Here is an 18,048-nt window from a genome sequence, read left to right on the forward strand (position 1 = left end):
CTTGTTGCTAAATAATTCCTAACTATTGGACTTTAACTTAATAAAATTTTCTTTCTAAACAATTTGGCGCTTTTGACAAACTTTAAACTACCCAAAATACCCCTTTCATGTATCTTAACTTTCCTAAGTTTAAAAATGTGAATCATGGATATTAAAAAAAAAAAAAAATGAGCTACCCATAATTTCAAAGATTTAGATGTAATTTTCCATATATTTCAATGACGTGATAAGGAATGACCAATAAATAACGACATTCTTATATTTTTTAAGATTTAGCCATAACGTTCAATTTAAACGTATATTTTGCCACTATAATATATACATTTTGGGTATTTTAGAAAGACCTACCGAGTTTAAAACTCAAAAAAAAAAGAAAATTTGAAATCATTGAGGCTTGATGGTCAATAACAAACCTTGTCCTTTTAAATGTCGCAAGACTCAACACTATGAGCCATTTTACATGTTCGGCGTCGATCTTAGATTCAAGCCTTGACCTTCTATAAGATTGAAGTAATGAATCTCAACACTTAAAAAATCGAAACTCGACACTAAAACGTCGAGTCTCAATGATTTCATTTTATTTTTTGAGCTCAACACGAATAGATCTTTTCTAAACACCCAAAATGCATATATAATATTGTGGTGAAATGGCTAGTCGAATCAAATGTAATAACTAAATCTTCAAAATTATAAGAACCTCGTTATGTGTTCATCATTCATTGTCACAAATTGTTCAAATATATAAAATGTGAATAATTTTGAGTGACCTTAGGCTAGAACTTCATATTGCACTTCTTGATGCGAAAGTGGATAGGAACCGTGGATGCTTTTTCACTCGAGATACGAGTGAAAAAGCATCTATGGTTCCCATACATATTCACGTCAAAAAAGTGTGATATGAGGTTCCAGCTTGAGGCCACTCTAGCACAACTCATAAAATATTACATATAATCTTTGAAAGTACGAATATATCGTTCTCCATTCAAGATTCACCCTCGCAAATTGTTGGAATTGGGCATAATCAATGTTTAAAAACTAAATTAAATTAAAAGATGTGAGAAAAAAAACATTTTGGGTACTTTAAAACTTGTTAAAAGAAAGACAAGGCTCATGGACCATTTTAGAAGAAAAAAATACTTATTGAACTATTAAGTTATAGTCCAAAATTCAAGTATTATTTAGCAACAAAACCCTAAATCAAGGTCAATTAAGTAATTTTTCTTTGTTTCTATCTTTACTATCACAGCATCTCCCTTACACAAAATAAAGTGCTTGGCAGCTAAATTTGGAAGGCCAAAAATTGCCTGTATATTTGCATTTAATATTATTATTATCCAGATTCATTAAGTAATTTTCCATTGTCTTTAATCTTTATTTTTATTATTACAGTGTCCGCCTTGCAAGGAAAAAAGTGGTTGACAGTCAAATTTGGAATACCAAAATTGCCCCCACATTCGCATTTAACCTTATTATTATGAAAGTTCATTAAGTAAATTTTCATTGTTTTTATCTTTACTAAGATAGCATCTGCCTTACGCAGAATAAAGTGGTTAACAACCAAAGTTGAAAGGTCAAAATTTCCCTTACATTCGCATTTAACATTATTATTACTAAGGTTCATTAAGTAATTTTTCATTGTCTTTATCCTTACTAAAATAGCGTCTACCTCACGAGAAACAAAGTGGATGACAACAAATTTGAAAAATCAAAATTGCCACTACATTTGCATTTGATATTATTATTATCCAGGTTTCATTAAGTAATTTTTCATTGTCTTTATCTTTATCTTTACTATTACAGTGTTAGCCTCGCATGGAAAAAAGTGGTTGACAGCAAAATTTAAAATACCAAAATTTCCCTCACATTCGTATTTAACCTTATTATTATCAAGGTACATTAAGTAATTCTTTATTGTATTTTATTTTTACTAAGATAATGTACGTCTTACGTGGAATAAAGTGGTTGACAACAAAATTTGGAAAGCCAAAATTGTCCTCACATTCGCATTTAACATTATTATTATTATTAAGGTTCATAAAGGGTCTGTTCTTTATAGAAGTCAGCTTTAGTTGTAAAAACTATCTTCTAGAAGAAGTAAAAACCCAGAGCCTTAAAAGCTACATCCAGTAAAAGTTTGTTTGTTATAGAAGCACATAAGGTAGAAATTGATATTCATTTGACAACTTCTTATTTTTTGATTTTACTAAAATGACTATAATACCCTTAATGTTGATAATGCACCCCTAAAATGCACAAAAAATAACAAGAATACCTTAATAAATATATAATTACATTATATATATATAATAAATTTATATTAAAAAATTATAAAAATAATTATTTTCAATTTAAATAATTTTATAAATTTTATAATTCTATTAAAATTTTGACAACATTTTTTCTAAAAAATAGACATATGAAAATTTTCTGATAAAAAAAATACTTGCATAATACACAATCTAACATCTACATAAAGATGAAGACTGTTTTGGTAATAAAGTAATGATAATGAATTGCTTTTGAAATTTTTCTGATAAATAAAATACCTACATAATATATAATCCAATATCTACATAAAGATGAAAGGTGTTTTGATAATAAAGTAGTGATAATGAATTACTTTTGATTTTGGTAATAAAAATAAAGGGTATTTTGGTAGTAATCCTCTATTGGAAGATGAAGGGTACTTTGGTAAAGATGGATGGTATTTTGATAATTTCATTTTATTTTTTAAGGCTAAGTTTAGTTAAAAATTTGATTAAAGATGAAGGGTATTTTGGTAATCTTTTTTTATTTTTTAAGGTTAAGTTTAATTGAAAATTTGATTAAAAATAAATGATATTTTGGTAAAGATGAAAAGTATTTTGGTAATTCCCTTTAGTTTTTTAAAGTTATGTTTAGTTGAAAATTTGATTAAAGATGAAGGGTATTTTGGTAAAGATGAAGGGTATTTTGATAATTCTTTTTTATTTTTTAAAGTTAAATTTGGTTGAAAATATGATTAAAGATGAAGGGTATTTTGATAATCTCCTTTTATTTTTTAAAATTAAGTTTGATTGGAAATTTGATTAAAAATGAAAGATATTTTGATAATTACACTTGAATCATTTTATGTTTTTAGCTTCGCGCAAAAGCCATTTGAAGAAGTCCCTCTTAGATGACTTCCATTAAAACTATTTTGGACTTCATCTGAAATTCGTGGGAGCCAAAAAAGCCTAAATGAATATCATTCATGTGGCTTAAAAGTAGAAAAAAATTGGCTCCTGAAACTCAAACGAAAAGACCCTACGTAATTTTTCATTGTCTTTATTTTTACTAAGGTAACGTCTACCTTACATGAAATAAAGTGGTTGACAACCAAATTTGAAAAATCAAAATTTTCACTACATTTGCATTTAATCTTATTATTATCAATGTTCATTAAGTAATTTTTCATTGTCTTTATCTTTATCTTTACTGTTACAACATCCGCCTTGCATGGAAAAAAGTGGTTGACAGCAAAATTTCGAATAGCAAAACTACCTCTACATTCGCATTTAACGTTATTATTATCAAGGTCCATTAAGTAATTATTCATTGTCTTTATCTTTACTAAGATAATGTCTGCCTTACACGAAATAAAGTGGTTGACAACTAAATTTGGAAGGCCAAAATTGCCCTCATATTCTCATTTTTAAGTAATTTTCCATTGTCTTTATCTTTACGATTACAATGTCAGCCTTACGTGAAAAAAAATGATTGACAACAAAATTTGGAATACCAAAATTGCCTCCACATTCGCATTTAACATTATTATTATCAAGTAGTTTTTCATTATCTTTATATTTACTAAAATAACGTCTGCCTTATGCGCAATAAGGTGGTTGACAATAAAAATTTGAAAGACCAAAATCTCTAACCCCGCCCTGGCGCCCCCATTTGCATTATCATTATCAAGGTCCATCAAGTAATTTTTTTTTTCATTATCTTTATCTTTACTAAGATAACATCTGGCCTACGTGAAATAAAGTGGTTGACAACAAAATTTGGAAGACAAAAATCACCCCCCCCCTCCGCCCCCATTCGTATTAAACGCTATCATTATCAAAGTCTATTAAGTGATTTTTCATTATTTTTATCTTTACGAAGATAGTATCTACCTTACGCGAAATAAAGTGGTTGTCAACCAAATTTGGAAGACCAAAAATTCCCCCACATTCACATTTAACTTTATTATTATCAATGTTCATTAAGTAATTTTCATTGTCTTTATCTTTATTAAGGTAGTATCTATCTTACATGGAATAAAGGGGTTGACAACAAAATTTGGAAGACCAAAACTAACCCCCCTCCCCCCTCCCCCATCATTCTCATTTAACCTGATTATTATCAAAGTCCATGAAGTAGTTTTTCATTGTCTTTATCTTTACTAAGAAAGCATTTGCATTAGTGGTTGACAACAAAATTTGGAAGACAAAAATTGCTATGGACATACAAACTTTTTTTTTCTTCTGTTTTTCTTTATGTCAATAGGAACCTATCAACACAAATAAATATCCAAAAAATAAATAAAAAATTACAAGTATACAATGTAAAATGTGTGGACAAATTTATCTTGAGTTCATTGAGTTTGTCTCAAGTTTATTTAATTTAATGGTGATTCCATACAAAAACACATAAATGAAATCGAGCTTTGAGTAGAAACCTATATTCCAATGTTGTAATTTTCAAAAATCTTAATCTTGAATATTTAAAGAGAGAATCTATCCAAAACATGAAAATTTGGTAAAAAATCTAACCGCTCACTTCGTCTTCTTCTCGCAAAACACAAACTCGATTTACTAGCTAGGGCTATTTTATTTGAAAATTATGTCCACACATATTAAAAGTTGAGGGACTTGGTGGTCATTTAAGAAATTGTGTAATTTTCGATTAATGTAAAAAAAATGATCTTTTCTAAGTAGGGCTGCAATTTTGACGGGCCAGCTTGAGCTCAACTCGATTGATGGGAGACCTAGACCGAGTTATGTAGAACATGAGCTTAGCTTGGGTCAGAATAACTCAACTTGACCTTAATTTAGTTGTTGGGTTCGAGTAACCCACCTATGCCCGAACCCAAGACTATATGATAATATACAAATATTTTTATATTAATTACAAAATTTTATTTATTTATTTATTTTTTTAAATGTTTTTTATTTAACATATAAAATTTCTTTGCTAATCAAGACAAAATCAGACTCATTCAACAAATCCAATATCCAAGTCGGACTAACCCATGCTCAGCCCAAGTTTCAAAGCTCAAACTTGGGTTAATGAACTCATGCTCAGTGATGGAGTTGCGTTGACCTTAGATTCAGGTTCAGGCTCCACTTGAGCTTGGGTCTACCCTTAAATCCGCCAAGGGTTTGCAAACACATTTAAAAATGGGAGATTTAGTCATACCCCTACATTTTGCAAAATATTAGAGATATCCCTCTGTGTTTTGAAATTAATGACATGCATCCATTGACCTCAGTCTTCTACATAAACTAAGGGGAAATTATTCAAATGGCCACATCCTCAACCTTTAATAAAAAAAACCAAGATTTTTCTTTTAAAAATCAGTTATCTTCAATCTTTTTGGATAAAAATCTTAATCCTCATTATCTATCTTAAGATTTTATCTACTTTAAATCTCAAGACAAGATACAATTTTTTGACGGAGTATAAAATGATGAAATATTTTGGGTAGAAAAATTTAGGATTTTCTACAAAAGAGGCAAGGTAGAAAATGATGGATGAAAATAATGTTAAATGTATTAAAGTTACTCTAAAAGTTGAAGAGCTTGACATTGACTGGTTTTGGGAAGAAAAAACAAATAACATTTTTGAGAAAATTGAAAATAATGGAATTTTGGGTAAAGGGTTAGTTCTAGGTTGACAACCACAAATTGAAGATAAAGTTGGGTATCTTTGTCATGAAGGTTGGAGAACTTGAAGATGATTGGTTTTAAGAAGAAAAATCTGAGTTTTTTTTGCTAGAGGTTGAATATGAGGACACTTAGTCTTTTCTTCTTAATCTATTTAGAAGACTGAGGTCAAGGAATACATCTCATCAAATTTAAAAAATAGGGGTATCTCTAATATTCAGAAAAATGTGGGGGGTCATGTCTAAATCAACCTTTTAAATTCTCTAGTTTGCAGATAGAGGGGATGTTAAGGAAACCTGGAAAAATATCACCTTTGAAGCTCTCCTATAGTCCTGTTAACTTAAACAAGTGAGTCTCAGACCTCAGTTCTCTTCTACATAGATTTTGATGGTTACAGAAAAAAACCCATTTATTCATTTTTTTTTACTTTAAGTTTTTGAAGTTATGTGGCAGGTTATTCTTTGGATAACAGTTGCAGAGCCATATTCGTATTCACCTTGAAAAATCTTCATTTTCAGTATTTTTTTTAAAATATTTTTTGGGGGGTATTTGAAGGACTAGGTGAGCTGTTTGTGAGGAACAGATGCAGACCCTGTTTCAACAATGTCTGTGAATCTCCACCAGATAGTCGTAGAGACTAGTTGTCTCCACATTGTAGGTTCTACAAAGACTACTCCCAATATAGGTGTTTTGGTTGGAGTTGAATCCATTAAGAAACTGAAAGAACAGAAATTCGTCGATAGTCTGAATACATCAAGCAAAAGAAGTAGCAGAGTTTATAGAAAATCTCAGAATGGTTTAAATTCCAATAAACCCTGTTCGGGTTCTCCGAGTTCAGTTATTGAAAACCCAAATCGATTGCGAATTAGAAAAGTTGGGTCTCACGGGGGACGAGAAAAGACTAGTAATGGTGCAGTTAAATTCAATTCAAAGCATGGGAAACTTTCCGAGGGAAAGGTGGAGACCAAGTATTCGATGAAATGGGCTTGTTATGGAGGTTGCCTTCCATCAATATTGCGAGCATTGGAAACAGTTAACGATCTTAATGAGGCTTTGAAGCCATGGGAGGATAGCCTGAATAACAAGGAGAGGAGCATAATTCTCAAGGAGCAATCGAGTTGGGAAAGGGCTCTTGAGATCTTTGAATGGTTTAAGAGAAAGGGTTGCTATGAAGTTAATGTGATTCACTATAACATCTTGATTAGGATTCTTGGGAAAGCACATAGGTGGGACCAAGTTGAGAGTCTTTGGAATGAAATGCAAACCAAGAGAATAGCCCCAACAAACTCGACCTATGGTACCTTGATTGATGTTTATAGCAAAGGTGGACTTAAAGAAGAAGCCCTTCTTTGGCTGGAAAAGATGAAAAATCAGGGAATGGAAGCCGATGAAGTAACAATGGGGATTGTCGTTCAAATGCACAAGAAAGCAGGGGACTTTGGAAAGGCCGAGCAGTTCTTCAAGAATTGGTCGTCGGGTAAATTGGTAAATGGAGGCAAAACTACTAAAACTACAACTAAAGATAATACTTTAGAACCTCGGTTATGTTTCAGCTTGTACACATATAATACTTTGATTGACACTTATGGAAAGGCCGGCCAACTTCAAGAAGCCTCTGCTACATTTGCTCGGATGCTAAGAGAAGGGATTGTTCCAAACACGATAACTTTCAATACGATGATTCACATATGTGGGAACCATGGCCAGCTTGAAGAAGTGGTTTCCCTAATGCAAAAGATGGAAGAAGTCCGATGCCCTCCCGATACAAGAACATATAACATTCTTATCTCTCTTCACGCAAAACATGACGACATCCATGCTGCAGCAGCCTACTTTACAAAGATGAAGGAGATTGGCCTCAAGCCAGATCCTGTGAGCTACCGTACTCTCCTATATGCATTGTCTATAAGGCATATGGTTAGGGAAGCTGAAGCCCTTGTCTTAGAGATGGACAAGCGAGATCTTGATATCGATGAGTTTACCCAATCTGCTTTAACTAGAATGTATATAGAAGCTGGGATGCTTGAGAGGTCGTGGTCTTGGTTTGAAAGGTTTCATCTTGGGGGAAAAATGAGTTCAGAGTGCTATTCCGCCAACATTGATGCTTATGGGGAGAGTGGTCACATTCTTGAAGCCGAGAAAGCTTTTGTTTGTAGCCAAGAACGGAAGAAATTGAGCGTGCTTGAGTTCAATGTGATGATCAAGGCTTATGGGGTAGGGAGGAAATATGATAAAGCATGTGAGTTGTTCGATGTCATGGAGAAACATGGGGTTTTACCTGACAAATGCAGCTATAATTCTCTCGTTCAGATTTTATGCAATGCCGATCTTCCACACTTAGCAAAACCTTATGTCAGAAAGATGCGGGAAATGGGATTTGTAAGTGATTGCATCCCATACTGTGCAGTGATCTCAAGTTATGTCAAACTAGGTCAATTAAAAATGGCTGAGGGACTATATAAAGAGATGGTTGGATTTGGCGTGCAACCTGACATAGTTGTTTTTGGTGTCCTTATAAATGCATTTGCTGATGTTGGAAGCGTTAAAGAAGCTATGAGCTATGTCGTTGAAATGAGAAGTGCAGGTTTTCTTGAGAACCCCATTATCTACAACTCCTTGATCAAGCTCTACACAAAAGTTGGATATTTACGAGAAGCAGAAGAAACATACAAATTACTCCAATCATCTGATGTGGGTCCCGAAGTTTACTCATCAAATTGTATGATTGATCTCTATAGTGAGCGTGATATGGTTAGTGAGGCGGAAGAAGTTTTTGAAGACTTGAAGCGAAGGGGAGTTGCAAATGAGTTCTCATTTGCAATGATGTTGTGTATGTATAAGAGACTTGGGAGATACGAAGTAGCGGTTGGGATTGCACAGAAGATGCGTGAACTGGGACTTTTAACTGATGTTTTAAGTTATAATAATGTGATTGGATTATATGCATTAGATGGGAGATTGAAGGAAGCGGTGGAAACTTTCTGGGAGTTAATAAAGTCGAGCATCCAACCCAATGATTCTACATTTAGATCACTTGGTGTTGTTCTAGTGAAATATGGAGCATCAAAGGAGGCTGTTAAAAAGTTGGAAGTAGCGAGGAGGAAGGATTCTCAAAGTGGTCTGCATGCTTGGATAGTGACTCTCCGTTCTATGGTTGGTGTAGAGGATGATATGCTTGGATGTCATGAGGTAAGACACGGTGTCTCTTTGATTCCAACACTTTTATAGGATAATTCAGATATGAACTTGTATGAATGGTGCTCAAATAGTGGATCCACACTTGAAGTCCTTGGACATGACATCTGAGAGTTCCTCAAAGAGGCAATCATTTAGAAGAGATTAGCTATAATGACCAAAATAAATTGTACAAAATTATTTTGGTCTGTTGCACTCGCGGTTTTATTCTGTAATTGCCTTGTTTGTGAAACATATCTTGAATAAATAACAAGAAAGATCCACTTTGAGCATTTTTTTCTTTCTTATTTTCAGATTGTTACCTCCTTTCTGTTGTTTGATTTAATGAATTTTGTTAATATGTCTCATGTTTGAAAGCATTGTTTGAAGGAGTTCATTTTGTTCTTGTTCTTTATTATTTTCAATAGTAATCTGCTTATTTCTCCTTCTTGACTAGAGTAGGCTAATCAGTTTATGCTTTAACACTGTAATTGCCTTTCTCTCATCAAAACAACGTGTTAAGTGATTTATTTTCTCCCTAGTTTGACCTATGGAAAAAAATAAAATTCCCTGGTTTGGTTTATGAGTTTATTTTTAAACTTGATAATCTATTTTTTCATTTATTAAATTTAGGATTTCTCAAGTGGCTAAGTTTTGGAAGGTTTACCTACGATCCACTCACTGCTAGCTTCTAAGTAGTAATCACTTCTTGGTAGTGGAATTGATGTCCTGCAGCTGTTGACATTATTTATGCTTTCATGTTTTATCTTAAAGAATTTTTTGTTTTTTTGTTTGTTGGTATTTTAGGTTTTTCTTCCCATGAAATGATCGAAACTAGGGTTAGCTCCTCTTCCCACAAATGCAAGATTAGGTGTTGTTCCCATGGTTAAAAGTCAATGCACCGACTCACGAGAAAAGGCAAAAATGTCCTTTTTCTACTTTCTCTCTCCTCTTTGTTTGCCATGCTCCTCTCTATTTTCTCTCTCTCTCTCTCTCTCTCTCTCTTAGAGGAGAAATCATGGAGATTGCGTTTGAGGGTTTCTCTATCCGATACTTCAATTTCTATGGTTTTGTTTCTTCAATCTATTTCAAATATTTTTTTTTTCATTATTTAGAACTCATGATATGGTTCTAAAGTGAGTAAGCTTCGAAGATGAGAGCCATCAACATGGGAAAATGTTGGCCATTCAGTGGAGATTTGAAGGTGATGAAGAGAGGAGATAGAAGGCATGCTCCCGCCAATAGCAAGCCAGAAGTGTGGATTGTGTTCGAGCATGCTAGAGTTTGTGAAACTAAATATTATTGAAGAATCAAAACCTGTCTTTTGCACTGAAAGTGGTTTTGAGTTGGAAAAATATGCGATCTTGAAACTACAAGTGGATTTGGGAGTAGAGAAGGTGTGGTTTTGGGAATTGAAGAGGAGAGATTTGTGATGATTTCTCCTATTTGTTGATCAGTGAATGATCAATTGATAGTTATCTTGCTTACTTATAAAAAAAAATAAAAAAAAAAATAAAAATTGATAGTTGTCCTGCTTTAGGTGTCAAGGAAAGAGTGGAGACAGATAAAAACAACAGCGGCTAAGGTGAAGGTGAGGTTGGGGGCTCCAAAGAAAAGATCAATTATGGAGATTGTTACAAAGAGAGAGAAATATAAGGGAGAGTTGAGAGAGAAAGAGAGAGGGAGAGGAAACACAAGAAATAGAAAGGGGAGGGAGAGGTACAATTGAGAGAGAAGGGAAAAGGAGAGAATTAGAGGGTGAGGGGAAGAGTAACACAATAGAGAGTGGAGAAAGACATAAAGAGGGGAAGGGAGAGAGAGAGAGGGGGGAGGGAGAGATAAGAGAGAAAGAACTCAGAGGAAAGTGATAGATAGAGAGGAGAGAAAAAGAAGAAAAAAAAGAAAAAGAAAAGTATAGGGCATTTTTGACTTCTCTCGTGAGTTAGTCATGCTGACTTTGGGTCAAGGGACCATCATAGTTTTGACGATTTCAGGGGGGGTGTCAAACCCTAAATACCCAAGATTTTTTAGAAGTTTCCTTGAGAGGTGTATATATCAGAGGTACATGCTTGACTCCATCAGAACCATAATCAAGGGTCATGGTTCACATTTACTTTCAGATCTTAATTGTTCAGGCTGATGTCTAGCACCAACAATAACTTATGTTTCCAGTGTTGGTTGCACACGTTTAATTAGCCTCGTAGTTTTGCAGGTATTCCTAAAGAGTCGTGCTGGAGTGACCTCAAGATTGTACCTCATATCAAACAACCTGACGTGAAAGTGTGTAACAACCATAGATGCTTTTCAACTCCTATCTCAATGAAAATCATCTATGGTTCCTACACACTTTCATGTCAGGATGTGCAATATGAGGTAAAATCTTGAAGGTCACTTCAGCATAATTCATTCCTAAATTTGACAAAATTCCTACATTAATGCTGCAACCGACATCTTTAAACATTATCCTGAACCTAACGTAGGTATCTGATGCCATCTCATTACTGAATCCCTTAGCATATGTAGGATATCTTGGGCTCCTAGCTGAGATGCATCGTTAAATTTTGATAGAGTTATTCACATATTGTCAAGCCTTCTAACTTCCTTTCTCATCACTTATGTTCCTTTAATAGATTTTTAATTTTGGAGAGATGTACTAGTTTTATATCTTGTCTTTGTGTCATAATTGCCTAGTATTTTGCTCTCATTTTGTGTATCAAGTGCATATCAAAACTTAAAACCAATGTTGGGTTAATAAAAATATAACCCTCTTTCGGATTTTCCTTGAGTTTTCTCAAGGCATTATGAGTTTTCTTTGAAGACTTTGTCGTGCGTTGGGACAGGGTGTGTGCGTTGCAGTCTGTCTAGCTCGGGGTTCAAGCTTTGCTCTTTCCTTTTTTCTGTTCTGTTGTTTTTTTCATCATGTAGTTTCGTCTTGTTTTTGGGTTGGTCATCTCAACCACCCCGTTTTCTTCTCAATAAATTATCTATATTGATAAAAAAAAATGTTAAAAATAATGATTAAATTTTTTCATAGGGTTTTCAAAAATAATTATATATTGAAAAAATAAAAATAATAATTGGGTGGTTCTATTCCTGTAAAGTAATTTTATAAAGTATAAATGGTTTTATTTATTTATAATTTGATTAAGTTCTTTAGCGAGGGATATTTTCATAATTTTGGTATGCATAGGATGGAGTCGAATATTTTTCAAAACGATTTGCGTACTTTTTTACCGCAAATCAGTTGCCAGAATTTCTTATGAATATCGCACCAAGAAAATTCTTTTTGTAATGTGCTAAACAGTGGGGATAACTTGAAAGATAGTGAAAGGTTGAGATGCATAGATTTATGGTAAGGGACATAAACAAATAAAACATGGAGTCAAAAGTATTGGGGTAAATACATATCCCGAGAATATATATGTTGTGTATACCTAATATGAATATCAATTACTGGATTTTCTATTTTAACCTAATTTTGGTTTGAGTAATCCTCGTCTCCTCATCAATCCCCAAGATAGAGTATAAATGCAAAACAAATGACCCCTTTGAATAATACTGTAGTGATCTCAAGTGTGACCTCAATTCACACTTCGCTGATGTGGAGGTGTGCACAAAACTAAAATATTGTTTTTCATCTAGACACAATTGAAAAGGTATCTAGGGTTGTACGTGCACCTCTACGTCAATAAAGTGAGAATTGATGTCAATCTTGAGGTCACTTGAGCATGACTCATTACCTTTAGTCACGAACTGATGGACGAGGGATAATCAACTATCCGTCTTCACTTACTAATTATTAACCACCAAAAGCATTGAATCTCATTCGAGTCGTGCTGTGGTGACACAGGATTTACGGTGATTCTCACAATTCTGTCATGGAGATGCATACATAACCATAGATGGTTTTTAATTGTATCGCGACGAAACACATGTATGGCTATGTGCACATCGCACGTCAGAATTGTGAGAATCGCAGTAAATGCCCTGTGTCATTCCAGCATTTTTCATCTCGTTATTTGGTTGACTACAGGTGCACCCGAACTCCAACTCCCTAGTAATTAGCATGGAATGCTTGTCAAGCAGCTTGTACTTCTGTAACAACCGTTCGATGCTATTATCCAACTGCCTCTTTCCCATGGGTGGGGTCTCTATTCTCTTATCCAATCGACCATCGGATCGTCATCTTTCCAAGTACCAACTCATCCACACCGTCCCTACCAACAAGAGTGTGGATAGTCGTAGCTTCAGTTGTATTTTTCAAGAAGAAGATAACACAGGAAGAGTTGGTGTGGCTATATCGAAAGACCTAATGTCCGTAGCAGGTGAAGCTCTTAGGGCTAACATCACAACCCTTGGACCACTAGTACTCCCTATGTCAGAGCAATTTCTCTTCTTGATGTCTTTAGTGGGAAGAAAGGTTCTCAAAATGAAGATAAAGGCTTACATACCTAATTTCAAGCTAGAAGCACTTTTGCATCCATGCAGGAGGAAGAGGTGTTCTTGATGAGTTAGAAAAGAATTTGGAGCTCATGGACTGGCACATGGAATCTTCTAGAATGACACTTAATAGGTTTGGAAATACTTCTAGTAGTTCCTTGTGGTATGAACTTGCTTACACTGAAACTAAAGGAAGGATCAAGAAGGGTGATAGGGCATGGCAGATTGCTTTTAGGTCTGGGTTCAAGTGCAACAGTGCAGTATGGAGAGCATTAAGGACCATTGATCCAACAAAAGTGAAGAAACCATGGATGGACGAGATTGATGGGTTTCCTGTTCCTGTGCCCAAAGTGGTATCTATCACGTCGTGAACAATTAAATTTAGCTTATTACCACACCCGTGTCCCTTTCAGGTGAGATCAACAAAGAAGATGATCGGAAACTAAAGTCCAAACGGAGAAGACTATTAGAGACTGAGATAATCAACACAGAAATCAAAGATCAGAACATTATTAGCAGTACAAATCTTGAGGAGTGTGAGACCCAACAAAACTCGTAAATAACCCAAATAGTAGTGCATCCACTTCCCAATTAAATAGGTGACCGAAAGCTGTGTTAAAAGCACATATTCATTTTACAACCTTCTACCACAAAACCACTGCCATCAATCTCAAATTTGAAATGAAGTTATGTTCATTTTACTTCAAGTTAGGTTTTTTATGCTCTTTAATTAATTATATAGAGCTTTTAGCTAAGGACGTTTCCCAAATTATGATTTTTATTTTTTGAGAAAATTCAGAATTTCATGCCATGATTGTCATACAGACCAAAAGAAGCGACGGGTTTGCTGTTTTTCTTGCGAAAAATTAAATTTGTTGTTAAGAAACAAAGAAAATATGGAATTCGCCACTGAGAAACAAATGAAGCGCGCAGTGAATTGTTGCTTGAAACAAACAAAACAACAAACTCGTTACTTTGAAACAAAGAAGCAAACTCAAAGCTTTGAAAGTTTCAAAGCGATGAACTTGTCTTTTAGAAGTAGAGGATTCATCACTTTTAGTTAGTCAAAATAGTAATCTATATATTTTCCTCTTGTTGAAGGTGCCAAATTAGCTAAGTTGGCAAGTTGTGTGGAAAATTAGATGACGACTCTAGGGGGGCAAGTTATAATATCCTGATCATTCCTTTTGTTTTGAAAGAGTCGTGCTGGGGTGACACAAAGGGAGACACAAGCGTGACAAAAACTCGACATCTGTAGATGCTTTTCCACCAAGTATACTGTGATTCTCACAATTCTGACGTGGACATGCATACATAATCGTAGATGATTTTTACTCGTATCATGAGGAAATACATCTATGGTTATGTGCACATCCCACGCCAGACTTGTGTGAATCGCAGTAAATGCTTTGTGTCATTTCAGCATTTTCCTTATTCTTTTTTAGTTATTATGGGCTAAGATCTCTAAAGCCTATTTTTACTATTTAGGTCTACTCCTATCATCCAAATTGATTCATGGACCCAGTAGATCACATCCAATACTCATGTGATTGTATGCCCAATCATCCATTTGTGTACAAAGACTTCCAAAAAGTGAAGAAGTTGAGTGTGTTTCTCACACTTTAATAGGTTATGAGTACAACAAGTATAAGCTCAAAGCCCACTGGCCAAAAAAAGAGCCTGATCTCCATGTTATGACTCGTGGAGGCCCATTCTCTTATAAGGTCCATAAAGGCCTTTGTCAATGATCGAGCCCATGAAAGAGCCACGATTGAGCCCCTTTATTGGTCTATTAGAGACCATTTGATTATCAGATTGATTTCGGATTCATATCTGCCAGGTTTCAGTCTTGCCTAAACTAATCAGGGCCCTAGAAGCCCATTTGAGTTGAGCATGTTGCTCATTGTCCTCATCTTCTACACACTTGGGCATATCATTCATCCTCCCTCTAAGGCAACAATTGCATGTTCCTTATTCAAAGGAATATGCGATTGCGGGAAGGTATTAGAGTATTGTATTATATTGCCTTGTATTAGGGTATACAAAGATACACCGAATCATTTTAATTAACATTGTAGTTAGAGTAGTTATGTAACCACTTATAACAATCTTCTCTATTTAATATGAAACTCATACTAGAGATCTGGGTATTCATTTAATCTTGTGTTTGGTTAGAAAGTATCGTGCATTCAAGATCGAATTCGGTTCTTCCTAGGTAAGTGGAAAATTATTCTAAACCTGATTGGGTGTCGATCTTGCCACATGGAAGCTAGATAATTAGATGTCTTTAAAGCTTGTTTGGAAAATCAATTGGTTTTCCAAATTATGTGCAAACAGCCACATAAAAGAAAAGGAGGAACAACGTCTCAACTCGGAGACCACCATTTTTAACAAATACTAGTGTCAAAAAACAAAAGGAGGAACTAAAAATCTAAACTTTGTCAACTAACCAATATATATATATATATATTTTGCCAATTAAGTAAACTAACAAACAAATATATGTATCATAGAACAAACTAAAACAATCGAAATAGATAAACGAAATCTGTACTTAAACATAAGAAACACACATTCTTCAATTATTTTAGATTTTAAAAACACAACAGAGAATTAAAAATGAAAACTTAGAGTTTAAATTTTTATTTTGGATGTTCTCCGGTGCACTATGTTGTTTGTCGGATGTTTCATCCCTTTTTTAGCAAATCAAGATGAGGATCATAAGATACAATTCCTTCAATAATTCAATTGAAACGTAGTCTACACAATAACCAAGTGTGGGTCAGAACCAATTTTTTATTGATGTGGTTGAACTTGAATAATATTTCAGGTTGCCTTCATACCCAGAATGGGATAAAATCATAACATAATTAAAAAACTTTATTGTAACTGAACCTGGTGTAACTTTTTGTAGATTGCCTACGTACCCAATGTGAGATCAAGTCAAAGTGTAGTTCAATAGGATACTTTTAAAATTTCTTTACATGGAAAGATTAGGTTGGAAATCTTCATCAAAGGCAGTGTGACGAGTCTTTTTTTGTTGGCTGAAATGCATCATAAATGCTCAATCACACTGGTGTATCTTTTGAGATATCACTTCCTTTTTCAGATTATTGTCCATCAAGTCTTAGGGACTTGGAATGATTATTAGACGCATTATCATCATTTTCTTCCAATGCATCCATCTTGATTTAGTTGCGCAAGTTGGTATAGAATAACATGTGCAGTTCCCTCTTTTTTTTGATCGACCTTGATTTGGGTAAAGTATCTTATTTTCTTTGATATGTGGTAACCGTCCAAGCTTCATCTTCAACATGAGCAAGTTGTAGTACTTGATGTGTAAATCGTAACATTGCACATGTAGGCTATATCGTTAATGAACATGATCTTCCATTTGAAGAGTGTTGTTGATGTTGAGGTAGAGGGAAAACGATTTTCCCCCAATTTGATAATGCCCCCCGTACGGATTGAAGATCATCGGCATTAGAGGATTTCAATGGGAGTTGCTTTAGTAATGGTAACACTCCTTTATCCTAAGGGAGTGGAGCCAATATTGCACACAAACTCGTCAAAGGTATTGGATCGTTGAATTCAAATGTAACTGTCATCATGTGTGTGGCGGCCAGATTATTTTCAGATTCGAGTTCAATTTTTCTTTAATACACTAAATCCATGATTTCTTCTTTCAGAGTTCAACACTTTTCAAGCGAGTAATTGATCATTCGGTGGTAACGACAATATCTTAGATGATCATCACACTCTATTTCTTTAGGTCTGTTACAAGGAGACAACTTGATCAGATCCAACTTTAATAAGTTGTTGAACATGTTGGAGATATCAGACTCGTGGAAAGGGTATTATTTTACTTTGAACTCTTTTAGTGATAACAAAATTGTCCATGTGTCTTGGGATTTGTCAACTTTAGGCTTCCCACTTTTTCTTTTTGTTGACGTTTTTATGGATGAAGTGAATATAATTTATTCTTTTTGAGATAATATTTATTCCTTTAACTCAAATTTTTTAGGCGTGCCTGGTCTTAAATCCTCATGTGTAGTGATACTTTGCTCCATCTCATGGGCTTGTATGACTAGCTCCTCGAAGGTGTGGGGCTTGACCATTTTTAAGATGTACAGAAGTCCCAATGCATCTCATGAATGCATATCTCAACGGAAAATGACTGGAAGAATCAGTCTATGTAGTAAAGAAATAAATTCCTCTGACGCTCAATATATGCGATAATTGGTTCATATTTTCTTTGCTTGATAAAGGGAAGTTCCACCATACTTACTGTCTTTTTAGTACTGTATAAACGAGTGAGGAACTTACTTTCGAGTTGATCCCAACTGTCTATCAAGTTGGGTTCCAAGTCGGTGTACCAATTAAAAGCCTTTTCACTGAAGGAGTGAACAATGTTTCACCATGAAGTTACCAGGTTGTCATAACTTTGCTAGCGTTGTCGTAGGTTTCGATGAAATGGGCAATGTGTTGTTTTGAATTGTCTTTTCCTATGAATTGTTGAAATTTTGGTGGTTGGTATTTTGTT

General features: G+C 34.4%; 1 protein-coding gene and 1 pseudogene across 2 annotated transcripts; both read left to right on the plus strand.

The window, feature by feature from the left end:
* Nucleotides 1–6,494: 6,494 nt before the first annotated feature.
* On the plus strand, nucleotides 6,495–13,572 carry LOC147395674 (Tetratricopeptide repeat (TPR)-like superfamily protein). Of its 2 annotated transcripts, none has more exons than XM_086450817.1 (2): nucleotides 6,495–9,080; nucleotides 13,099–13,572. In XM_086450817.1, the coding sequence occupies exons 1-2, from the start codon at nucleotides 6,495–6,497 to the stop codon at nucleotides 13,570–13,572; spliced, it is 3,060 nt and encodes a 1,019-aa protein (XP_086306943.1). The 2 variants fall into 2 exon arrangements, with proteins under 2 accessions (XP_086306943.1, XP_086306944.1); XM_086450818.1 differs by having other exon boundaries at nucleotides 12,370–13,128.
* Nucleotides 13,573–13,597: 25 nt separating this feature from the next.
* LOC147395675 (3-ketoacyl-CoA synthase 2 pseudogene) lies at nucleotides 13,598–14,264 on the plus strand (annotated as a pseudogene).
* The last annotated feature ends 3,784 nt before the right edge of the window (nucleotides 14,265–18,048 follow it).

The sequence above is a fragment of the Akebia trifoliata genome, chromosome 8 (assembly GCF_017979445.1).
Source record: "Akebia trifoliata isolate Shusen 1 chromosome 8, ASM1797944v1, whole genome shotgun sequence".
In the NCBI taxonomy this organism is placed as follows: domain Eukaryota; kingdom Viridiplantae; phylum Streptophyta; class Magnoliopsida; order Ranunculales; family Lardizabalaceae; genus Akebia; species Akebia trifoliata.

Coding starts and splice junctions, on each gene's coding strand:
- LOC147395674 (XM_086450817.1), top strand. CDS start 6,495: ATGTCTGTGAATCTCCACCAGATAGTCGTAGAGACTAGTTGTCTCCAC. Junction 9,081..13,098: donor ATATGCTTGGATGTCATGAG/GTAAGACACGGT, acceptor GGTTGACTACAG/GTGCACCCGAACTCCAACTC.